We start from the raw sequence: 12,372 nt of genomic DNA, 5'->3' as shown, positions 1-12,372 counted from the left end.
CTTTGATATGACTGCCCTGCTGTTTATTCTTTCTTCAGTTTCCTGTCTTTGTTTCCAGACTCGAGACAAGTGCTTGCTAGCATTTTACATTAGAACCTGTACAGTCAAAACAAGGAATGGTTAGTTACCCTATAGCATCTGTGGTTCTAAGAAGTATGTGGTCTGTGGCTGCCTTCCTTTCCAATAGTTCTGAGTCCAGTCTGCTTGAATTTCTTGTTGACAAAGGAACTGACAGGTGGTTGAGGCTGCTGCATCTTTTGCCACTGTCTTTATTGGTTCTGGCTGAGCCTGTGTCAAAAGGCTCCCACAATGGACAAGTGCACTGTTCAGAGAAAATCCAGTCTTGAGTATATGAGGCATTTTCATACCTAAAGTGAAGAACACATTTCAAAAACCACAGCTACAATAGGGTGAGTAAACATTTTTCTCACTGTTTGTCAAATGAAATGAATTATTCATTATCCACCAACACACAGCTTTCTTAGTCACGATATTTAGTCTTATTTAATATACCCCAGTCCTAAATGATATGCAAGTACACTCTGTTAGGAGATGAAGGAGGGATAAAAATGTCTGCACAACATTTGTGGGAAGAAAGTTAAACCTTTAGAAATGAACTCTTGTATCACAATGTCTTATGTGAAATATGAAATACACTTTTAGTTTTGAGTTACTGTACAGGACAGAATTTGTTTGGGGGAAGTAGATTGTAGTGTTTTGGTTTTTTTAGTTACATAAAAATTAATATATACATGCTGCATTTTTCAGAATTTTTGGGTCTATCAAATTAGAGCTAATTTGAATAATGTTTGTTAACACTGTACAAGCAGAAATGCTCACATTGTCTTGCAGTTTCATCTAAATAGGAATACATAAATTTTTGCTTTCTTTTGGGTTCCTCTTACTTGTATAATACATGGATGTGGTTCTGATAATTAAACACTCTTTGTAAACACTCAATGAATAATTGATGTTTCCTAGTACTAATTAAAACAGAGGAATATTACAAATGTCTTATGATTTGAATGTAAAAAGAAAAGATTTCTTTTCCATTTTCTTTGTAGGCAATTAACCAGAGGCTTACCCCAACCCAGAAATTTACACCAAAAGACTTAATTGCTGCAATGAAAGCCCTAAATGTGGAGCTTGGATTAATTATCGATTTAACATACACCACACGATACTATGAAGTTAAGGTAACAAAATCCTAATAAAAATGTAAAATAGTTACTGCAACTTTTGTTTTAAAGTGTTCACTCATTTTCTTACCTTGAATTGGAATAGACAGACTAGCTAGACTACTTTTATGTCTCCAATAGAAAATAAATGTTTTATCACAGAGGAAATAGTTCATTCTCCCAGCTAGTTGCATTTATAGCTTATTAATATTATGGTAACTCAGTAATGGATGAAGACTTCAGTGCCAGGCACTGCACAAAAAGTGCAGAAGAGTTTTATCCTGCGTCCTGAAGATATTCTCATTTATTTTATTCCTAGGTGGTTCTTTTTACTGATCCTCAGTGGAATCCACTTAAGAAGGTGTACATTTTTAAACTACTTCATCAGTTTAAAAGTTTTTGCCATCACAATGGTTCAAACAATTGGGATTAATCAGCTACCTGTTGAAAAGGAGAATAAATGATATTGTTGTATCAGAATGCAAATCTTTGTATGCATGTGGGCTCTAGGCATTAAGGGAGTGAATTTGTATGTGAATTTGTGGGTTGGAGGGACGAATACTGCTAATAATTGTAAAATGGGTTAGGCTGGAATGTCAAGAAACTGGTCCCTTAGTTAATGTGCAGCCTTATTAGCAGGGATAAATAAATCTTAGGTAGGAGCTGTTCTTCGTCTGACATGGTCTTTCATGTAGAAATGTTACGACGAATACTGCTAATAATTGTAAAATGGGTTAGGCTGGAATGTCAAGAAACTGGTCCCTTAGTTAATGTGCAGCCTTATTAGCAGGGATAAATCTTAGGTAGGAGCTGTTCCTCGTCTGACGTGGTCTTTCATGTAGAAATGTTATTGATAATTTCTGAGAGTTTATTTCTATAGGATTGTGTCAAGATTGTTTTCAGTTTCTGTTCAGGATTTGAACAACTGGTTTACATGGTCATTATGTTAGATACTGCTTAAGGTTTCTCCTTGTTGCAAGACTCCAGTAATTTTTACCATTGCTTTTTTCTTTTTTTGTTAGGATTTACCTAAAAGTGTGCAGTATAAAAAACTTTATACTGTTGGACTGGAGGTCCCTGATAATGCTACTATTCTACAGTTCAAGAAGTGGGTCAGAAAATTCCTTTGGGAAAATGCAGGAAATGGTAAATATCAGCATCCTATGCTGTAAAAAAAAAACTCACCAAAACTTTATTTCAGTACTAACCATGTCATTTACTAATTTCAATATTCAATAAAGTTTATGACACCAGGGATCTCTGCAGCACTTTCCACTTTATTATCATAATAAGATCCATTATACAAGCAACTATGTATCTTTTTTTTCAATCAAAGCATGTTTTTTTCAAAAATGACTGGTAACTTCAATGCCCTTCCTAATAGTGTTACATTTGTGTTCTGTGTCAAAGTAACTGCAGCAAGGCCTTCCTGTGTGTGACCCAATTGTTTACCATCAGCCCTTGATGGGTGTTTGAAATAGCACTGGGTCTCTGGTGGCACTGGGCACTGATATGTGTGAGCAGCTTCAGTCCATTTAGTCTGAAGTGTTCTTTGCCTTAGGAGTCCATTATTGCCCTCAGATCTGAACAGTTCTTGAAAATCTTATTACAGACCCGATGTCAGTGTTTCCACAGTGTGGCTCTGCTGCTGTTTCAGTGTCTGTGCACCAGGAAATTCTTGCTGAGATTGGATAAGGTGCATTTTGTAAAAATAAATTAGTGTGTGTTTGTAGCTTTAAACTTCCCACTTCTTTTTTTTTGATTCTTTATAGGCAGATTTTACCTGGTTTTTTCTCCAGTAATGGTGGACGGTTGTTTCAGGCCTTTTTGTGGTGTTTGCTGTGGTTCCTTTGGCATTCTCTTTGAGAAAGCAGAGATATTAACTGCCCATGTACATACAGTTTTTACTGCAAAGCATAACCAGGGTCTTCCTGTGAGTGAGCAACTGTTTTGTGAAAAACTTCTGACCTGAATTTCAGATATAAGAGCCTGAATTAGAACTACTGGGAAGAAGAAAAAGTATAAGAAAAAGCCTTTGTCCTTGCTCAGGCAGTTAGTTTGTATGTTCTTCCTTTGCTCTTTTTTGGCTTAAGGAGATTACCTGGTGATTATTGGTTTTCTTTTGGTTTGGATCTAGTGCTCTTTTTGTGACAAAGAATAGTGTGTATCTAAATCTGATTTTGAGAGAATCAGTTCTTGATTTGTTACTGGATGTTGACCTGCAGTTATAGCTTGTTAAGGGCATTTTGGCAGAGCTTATGGAACTTCTGACTTGAGAGAACTTTCCTCCTTGTAATTTGGCCTCTGTTTTAGATAATCCCTAAAATATCTCAGAATTCTTTTTACAAATACTTTTTAAGAAGGTGGGTCTTTTTTAGTGTTTGAGTTGTTAGAACATCAATTTGTAATGAACTTCTGTGGCAAGCAATTTGACTGTCACAATCTGTGGCAAACACTTATATTTTGTTTCAGTTATATTTTATGTCATTCAAAAGTTTATCAATGTCCTGTTTCAAAGACCATCTGTCAGTACTGTCTCTGCCAAAACTTTGTTCTTCTGATGATGATCATTTTTCTTCAAAAATCTAGCCTAAAACTTAATCAGTTATACATTTATTCTTCCACCAGCTTTGCCCTTTAAGTGTTGTTGTTCTCTGTCCCCACTATTACATTCAGTATCTCAGATTTGGTTTTACAGACTTAAGACAAGCTTCCTTCTTTTATGACCAACATAGTAGCCCTTTCTAAATATATATATATATCTCAAACTTGTTTGTTTTTCATTACACTTCAATATGAATAGTCTGGATGGGGTTTTACCAGTGCCTTGCATGACTGTATTAGAGTTTCCTTGTTTCTGTTGGAAGTCTCTCATTTGAAACACCCTAGCAGTAGTAAGTTATTGTGCTTTTTAGCCTTTGGCCAATTAGTAGAATATTTTTTAAAAATAATTCTGTAGAGAGGTCCTTTTTTTCTCCATATATTATACTCCTAAGCCTTTCATACTTACAGGTGCATTATGTGTAAGTTCCTCAGTTCTACATTTGCTTGTTGAGATTTGCTTTCAAACCCATATTTTATTCTTTTTCTCCTGTTACTGCAGTGGCTGAGGTTAGGTGCTTTACCTGCTATCACTCTTTTCTTTTTTTCTACATTCTGCAAAGTCAATCTCAGCCATCACAGGTTTGGAAGTAGTGAGCTAACAGCTGTAGAGAACCAGCATGGAGAGGACATATGTCTTGTTTTACAGGCGTGACATTAGAATTTGTAAATAGCAAGCATTATTTATTATTGCTTTGATAGAAAAACAGAGATTTTTTTGTTTGTTTTTTTTTTGTATTGTGCTAGCTTTCTGTTAATTTCACTTTCTGGACTATTAAAGACTCTTTCCTTTTTTGATAGAGAAACTCATTGGCGTGCACTGCACTAATGGAATTAATAGAACTGGCTACCTTATATGTAGGTAAGGCTGTATGAAAGCAGAAATTATTCTTCACAAAAAGTAGCATCCTTATATTACTCTGTGTTCCCTTTGGGACAATAACAGTCATATTTTTCTTCAGGTATCTTATAGATGTTGAAGGCTGGGATCCAGAGGCAGCAATTCAGGGTAGGTACATACTTTGAATTAAGGCACATGTGAGGTTGTACTTCACAATTACTAAAAACTCACAAATACAACAATTCTATTTTAGTATCTTTTCAGTAATTTCATGTGCTGGTTTATATAGAAGATGTTATAGCTGACTGTTGATTCTATTCCAGGCAGGACTTGAGCAATAGCAGATTGAGAGCATAAGAGGAGTACGTTTTATCTGCTTAATTTTTTTATTTTTACTTGAAAGAGTTACCACTCATAGTTTGCTACCACTACTAGTTTCAGGGGTCTTTTTAAAAAATGCTGCGATGATGCCAGCTTGCTGAAATATTTAAAATACCAAGTTAGAATTGTTTCAAATTCAGCATCTCATGGGGAACAGAAACTTGCCTTTCACATTTTTGTGGCTCAGTTTGACCACATTTCATTAGACTGTTTTCTCTTCTTTAGCTTTTGGCGATGCCAGAGGTCACCGCATGGACGGCCTCGTGTATCTCACGGATCTCAGGACACAGCCCATGCGAAGGTGAGCAAAAGCTTTTAGTTGTATGCTTAACATCTTCCACTATGTCTCCTGGCATTTTTAAAAGTTCATTTCCAGTCCTAAGCCAAAAGTAATTCCCACTTAAACCTCTAATATGAAACTACACATAGATGTAAAACATATGTGTAGTTGTTTGTGTATTCTCAGATGAATAACATGAAGTGCAGTGTACTTTGTTCATCTTTTCAATGTATACAGTTTGAAAGATTGTTTTTAATCTGACATCTACTACTGAACCTTGTTGTGCTTTTGTCATACTGTGACAAGTGTACTGAGTCTGTATTCTCTCAGAAGCTGAAAGGAGCCACTGCAAAGATGTCTTTGTAAGCTCTGTGATCTGTCTGCTGTTGTCAGCACTGTAGAACAAGATAGTAAAAAAAAAAAAGATAGAATGGTTTTAAGAATAAAAAAATACAGGAAAGTGGAACATTGTTCTTGTCCCCTCTGCTCATAGTAGTTGTATTTGTGATGTTTAAGAATGTTACACTTATCATCTTCTCCTAAGAACAGCCAGCCTTTACATCTTCCTAAGGTATTTGTGCCAATGATGTCTTGTAGCAGTAAATGGGTTTTAAAATTAATACCTGAGTGTTTTTTTTCTTTTTATATTAATTGAAGGTCCTTTGTTTTGCTCTTATTTTGTATCATAGTCTCTGCAGGATTAAGTTGGAGTCAGCTTTTTAAAATAAATTTACAAGATTAATATTTTCTGAGTTGTCTGTAAGTTTTACTTAACATAAAATTTCTGTGATTCAGGACTGAAGAATTTTATGGGAGTGGGTTTTTTCTCTGTCAGTAGTATGCTTTAAAAAAGGAAGCTTATGTGAGATATTTTTTTCCCTCTTAGTAACCTTGGAATGGATGTATGGGATGCAGATGAAGATATTATCCCACCACCACATGCAATGGAAGGACCTGTAGAGCGGTTCCCAAATGAAGATTTTCAGGGGTAATAGGCTGAAAAATGGAATTCAAAACAAAGCAAAAAACCAACAAACAAACAAAAAAAAGCCACAAGGGAAAAGAATTTTTTCTTATTGAAAATACCATAGATACTGGACAGAGATTTTATTAATATAGCCTACCGACATAAAATGTATTTACAAGATTTGACAAAACAGCAACAAGATAAGGGTAAGAAAGGGAATGTATGCTGTTAGAAGTGTGTAAGTAATCAGTTCACTTTAGAAAAATTCAGTTTTACTTTGCCTGTCCTTTTTCATTATTCTACAATAATCTGCAGTTATTTTTAATTAATTTTGAATCACTGGTTTTGCCTGTTTAACAAGTACTATAGAATTACAACTGAATGTTTGTCATAGCTTCTGCTTTAACAGTGACAGTTTTATAATCTTACATAGAGTTTGGATTATTAATAATTTTGATACCTTCATATTTGATTAAGGTCTTTCATGTAAATTCTTGGTTAAAAAGGAATTGTTTTCATTAATGACTTGTAGCACTTTTAAGAATGATATTCAATACTTCTCAACAGGTCTGGGAAAAGATTAAGAATTTATGATGACCACTCTCACAATGATTTGCAAGGACAGATGCAGTTGCGAGATTTTGACTTCGTTAATAAGGGGCCTGGACAAAGACGAAGACCATTTCATGACCATCAAACTCAGGATGAATTAAGAGCATCAGTGCAGATGAGAAACTGGGACTACAACAGGGGACCAGAACAAAGAGCCTTTACTGATCACCAGTTTTATGATGACTTTCAAGAAGACACGCAGCAGAAGGACCTAGACTTCAGTAGCAAGGGACACGGACAGAGTTTGAGACCTTTTCATGGACACCAGTTTCCTGATGATTTGCAAGCAGACAGACAGTCCTTTGACTTCAACAGAGGACGGGAACAGAGGCAGAGATCCTTTCCTGACCATCCACCTCCTAATGATTTGCAGGAAGACAGGCAGTCAAAGGATTTTGATTTCGGTGGCAGGGGCCGTGGCCAGAGGCGAAAACTGTTCCATGACCACCAATCTCATGATGAATTTCAGACTCAAATGCAGTTAAAAGAATTGGATTCTGCCAGTAGAGGTCCTGGCCAAAGACTAAGATCCTTCCATGACTACGAGTCACATGATGGCTTGCAGACACAGATGCAATTGGGAGATTTTGAATTTGTTAAGAGGGGTCGTAGGCAGAGGTTGAGACCTTTCAATGATCACCAGCCTCGTAATGACTTAAAAACAGAGATGCAACTGAAAGATTATGATAATAAAGGTCCTGGACAAAGGTGCAGACCTTTTCATGACCCTCAGCCTTATGATGGCTTACAGGAACAGACTCAATCAAAAGATTTTGATTATGGTAATAAAGGGCACGGACAAAGGCCAAGACCTTTTCATGATCATCCAGGTCACAATGACTTGCCACGTGAATGGTGTTCAGACAGGTAAAGCATCCTTGAGCTGTAAGAACAGAATTAGAGAATAAATGTGTAAACCTGAGCAGTTTTAACTTAAATTTCAAATGAAGTATTTTTTAAAACAATTTTTTAAAAAATCAATCATTCTTTTTCTATATAAATGATCAGTTCATTAACTTTTCTTGTTTTGACTTATGGAGGTGTTTGATGTAAGCTGGAGTGTCACCGTTTCAAAAGTCAGTGTTTCCTTAATTAGAAGGTTGTACTTCTTTAAAATTTGTGTTTCCTTTGCCTTTTAGTCAGCTTGAAACAAAACTCTTGTCCCACTTGTTTTGTACACAAACTTATGCTTAAAAAGAAGTCCTCTGGGCAAAAGAGGATATGAAATATTATTTATGCTCTCAGATAAACAGAAGTGCTACAAAGAAGTTTAGTTTGCCTTTGTTTATTCCATGAGTTAATAATTTGTTAGGAATCTGCTTCAGAACTTGCATTATATTCTCACAGATATGTACATCACTTACAAGTAAGCCTATTGGGTTCTGACATATTTCAAAATTTTAATATTGCGAATGTATTTGAGATTCATCGGACTAGTTAAATTTGATTTAATTTGTTCCATTGTACAGCTATAACAGAGGATATTATTACAGTGAAGCATATGATTTTGAGGTATTAAATTAATACAGTTATTACAATTTTTATTAAAAATTTAAGCAATCTGTATTAAAAGAAGAAATATTTTATTTCATTTGATGTGTATTTTTTTTTCCAAATCTTACAATTGTTGGCGGTCTTCTTAACATGCAATTCTTTTGGTTATTTGCAGAAGTCAGTCCTTTCCTTCCCACGAAAATGTACCAGAACCTCATTTCTCCTCATCTCCTTCACTTCACAGAGATTATGGGTCTGATAATGATGACTTTAACAGAAATTACAGGTAAGTGTCAGGTATCATACATTGTTTCCTGACTTACCTTTGTAGTATTACTCCCCATTTCCCAGCTAAGAAATACAAATTAACTGCACAGTGTAAAAATCCGTGTTAATATTTTTGCTTAAATGCAGTTTAACCCACTGGATTTGAGCACTGAGCAAATAATTTGTGGCCCCTTGATGCTGAGTTTGGAGTGTTATTATTGTGTGAATCCCTGACATAATCATTGACATGACAAGCACAGTTCAAGCTAATGAACTACAGAATATGAAAATCAAGTATCAGTGGGCAAAAAAGCAAAGCACAGATGCTGTATTTGACTCCTAAAGGCTGTGTACAATGAGCTGTGGAGTTTTACTGTGTGGGATGGTGGGCACTGAACTGGGTTGCCCAGAGCCAGCGTCCCACATCCTTTAAGAATGGACGTAGCCCCTGTACAAACTCTTCTAGTGAGACTTAGTTTGAGTCACCCTAGCTACTTCCAGAGATCCTTTCCAGACTAAGTGAATGTATGGTTCAGTAAGGGAGAAGATTTAAAAATTTTTAAAGATTGTTTTGAATTGTCTTTATACACCACTTACTTTACTAAGTAAGGAAGGTATTGAGAGTAAAGAGAAATTAAATGTGTTTGTGTGTGTATATATATATTTATATATAGTATCTGCATTTTTAGACCATTCCATATGTATTTTATAGGAGAATGAGTCTTCTGTTGCAGAAGAATTAATAATTAAAATACTTTGCAAAGTACATTATTGCTTGTTGAGGCTATGTGCTAAAGAGCTTTTGTTACGTCTTGCACACAAAAATGAAAACACAGACTTAAGAAAAAAAGGTCCCCTAGATAAAGATATCCTCAGTAAAGAGGTAATTTTTATTGTAAACAGCACTTGAAACAAAACTTCCTCTAGCAGAATTACTTACTGTAAAGAGTTGTAATTTTAATCACTAGAATTGGAAAATTAATACAAACAAGTTTGCAATATCCATACAGAGGATTTTAATTTCAGGGTGTAAAAACAAGAATGAGGGTTTGAATTGTTCTTTCTGTGTTAGACACAGTTAATTTCTAGTGGTGGCCATCAACAATAAATCAACTGGTTTATTTCTAAGAATTTCACTGTCATATTTGTTCTTGCAGTAATCGACCACATTGTCCTGAAGACAATAGGAGAGTGCATCCCTCAGAGGAATTTAATAGAGGAAAAAACAGATTTGCACCATACTCTTCACGAACAATGCACCCATCTTCATCCTTACACCAAGAAGATAGTTCAATAGACTATGAAAGAAAGCCTTTTCAGGGTGAAACTACCAGAAGCATGGAACAAAGTAAAAGATTACCAGTTGTAACAGTTGATTACAATTATGGTCTGCCACTAGACTGTGGACCTGGAGAGGACAAGAGATCCCATTATGATTTACCAAGAGACCACTACAACTGGAACTGATGAAAAGGACAATGTTTGCTCAGCTTAGAATTGCTTTTACCCATTTTATTTTGTATGTGGACCAATTTTTTTTTCAAAGCAAGTTAGTTAAATGAAAATTTCAGTACTAAAGACCAGGTCTCTATTGTAAGATTAGCTTCTACTGATATTTGGTTCTTTAAATGTATTAGGCTGTATTTGTTAAGTGTCGTCGGAGACAATGTCTCTGTACACATGGAATTAAAGCAGTCCTGCCTTTTAGTAAAACTGCAACCCTGATACAAACAGCCACTGAAAGCAAACAACCTTCTGAGTGATTGTGTTTGGTTTTTTGTTTTACAGTTCTTTAAAATACATGTGATTTCCAGATGTGTAATAAAACACTGCACTATCAGGTAGAGTAGCATTGAAATTATAGGGAAAATACTTAGAAATGAATGAAGCCAGGCTATGTCCAGTTCATCCTTTAATTTGAAAACAAAATTTTGAATTATTGCTAAAAGTCACTGCAGCACCACAATTTACTTCCATATTATCTGTACCATCCACTGAACTGACCTAGTTGCATTCTTTTTCATAGCAGAATTTTTCCCAGATTGCTAAGAACATGTAAACAAGTGGAATTTGAATATTCTGAATGTCAAACTTGCTTTTCAGTAATTGGAATATCTCATCCTGATTGTGTACTTTTTTCCTGATCCCTTAGGTTATCTATGTTTCAGAATAGCCCACTGCAGGTGAATGTCACCAGTTTCTCAGCTGGTGAGAATCCTAAGGAAGGTAGGTCATGTGTGTCACTTTCACTGTCTGGACTGGCCAAGGGACTGGTGCCTATGAACTTACACCTCCTTGTTTGTCAGTCACATCTGTCCTGCTCCTCTGTTCTGTTGTTTACTAGTTTCTTCTTACAGCAGAGCAAGGTAATCAGAACAGAAAATTTACTTCTTCAGGTGAGCTCCTTTTAAGGGCCATGTATTGAACAGTCTCCTGAACTGCCTGTGGCTCTCACAAGGGTAGTGCAACAAACAGTAACTGAATTTATGCCAGCAGCTGCACTGTAGCACCAACAGCTCCTACTATGGATAAGGAAATCATTCCATAGAATGGAAGACAGTATTACTATAATACTTAGGTAAATTAAACTACCTACATTTTTCATTACTATTACATTTTAACAAAGTAATACTTTGTTAAGTAAAAGGGATCACAATAAATAAGGATAAAGGTAGAGCATTATATTAAAATAGACAATTCAATGCAAGCTGCTTAAGTTACACAGTTAAGACACTGCCTTAAAAGCAACGCTTAAAGCATCAAGCAAGAGGGTGTAAGTATACACTGGAAAACAGGGAAAAAACGCATTTGTACCAAAACCCAGAAAGTTATTTTTTGGCTTTTAATGGCAGCATAAAACCCAGATTTCTGAATTTGTGGTTCTGTACTAAATAAGAAGTAGATTGGAGTATCTTGTAACTCCTGTTGTTTGGTAACACATGCAAACAGTTCCCCTAGTCAAAGGACTCCATGGTTATAAATTCATACTGCAAATGCTTCATTGCCTGTGCAACTGGTAGAACAACTTTGGCTTTGTTCATTGTACAAAGTAAATAGTTTTCTCATTTCACAGCAGCTTTGTATTTCCTATTAAATTGTATTTGCCATCAAATCTGATGGTGAGCTTCATTCATGTGGTCTCAGGAATGAAGCTCTGTCTATATAAACCGGTTGTGGAACTGAACACTAAATGTTACCAAAAGGCATTTGTTCCTTCCCTTGCCTTTCTTTTTTTTTTTTTTTTCTTTTTAAATTGAGCTGTAAGATGAGAATCTTTATCTAGACTTCTTTATTTGGAAGCAAGAAAGATGTGCAACATGGGCTTACTATAGTGCTAGATCCTTTTAAAAAATCAACAAAAAAAATCCTTCCTGGCATTTTCGAGCAGGGATCCAAGAATTACAGACTGATATTACAAGCACTTGTTTATTTCTACTATGTATGCAGTATTCATAAAGTGAATAAAGAACAGCAAACATTTGCCCTTTGTACTTTTGTTTTGGGGTTTGTTATTTAGTATTGCAGTGACCCTAGAGTCAGTCCTTTGCTTTACTTCACTTCAGACTGAAGAGCTGAAAAGCTGGTGCTCTGCAAAGCTCAGTGAAGATGAAACGTGGCATAAGGAGTGAGGATCAGCAGCAGCTCTTACCAGCCCTTGTCAGTTCCTGCAGGACCCTTTGAGGGTTCAGGTGCAAACAAGCAGGTGGTGATATTCTGGTATCTAAGAAAATAAATGTCACTTTCCTACCTA

At 35.7% G+C, this 12,372-nt stretch overlaps 1 protein-coding gene across 9 annotated transcripts in view; it reads left to right on the top strand.

The window, feature by feature from the left end:
• The window catches only part of LOC120502148, a 22,240-nt gene extending 9,868 nt beyond the window's left edge, over positions 1-12,372 (top strand). For 4 of the 9 annotated variants that reach the window (XM_039709282.1, XM_039709277.1, XM_039709278.1 and 1 more), the window contains 9 exons: positions 1,065-1,196; positions 2,201-2,324; positions 4,581-4,641; positions 4,742-4,788; positions 5,227-5,302; positions 6,168-6,269; positions 6,816-7,727; positions 8,530-8,640; positions 9,779-12,372. In XM_039709282.1, the coding sequence (XP_039565216.1) occupies positions 1,125-1,196; positions 2,201-2,324; positions 4,581-4,641; positions 4,742-4,788; positions 5,227-5,302; positions 6,168-6,269; positions 6,816-7,727; positions 8,530-8,640; positions 9,779-10,088 (1,815 nt within the window). In that variant the 5' untranslated portion in view covers positions 1,065-1,124 and the 3' untranslated portion in view covers positions 10,089-12,372. Of the gene's footprint in view, positions 1-225; positions 411-1,064; positions 1,197-2,200; positions 2,325-4,580; positions 4,642-4,741; positions 4,789-5,226; positions 5,303-6,167; positions 6,270-6,815; positions 7,728-8,529; positions 8,641-9,778 lie in introns of all 9 variants that reach the window. The other 5 variants (XM_039709280.1, XM_039709279.1, XM_039709284.1 and 2 more) reach the window with 3 other exon arrangements.

The sequence above is a fragment of the Passer montanus genome, unplaced genomic scaffold, assembly GCF_014805655.1.
Source record: "Passer montanus isolate IOZ18808 unplaced genomic scaffold, ASM1480565v1 scaffold21, whole genome shotgun sequence".
Classification (NCBI taxonomy): domain Eukaryota; kingdom Metazoa; phylum Chordata; class Aves; order Passeriformes; family Passeridae; genus Passer; species Passer montanus.
Note: the sequence above shows the minus strand (reverse complement) of the source record. Positions and strands in the feature narration are given on the sequence as shown.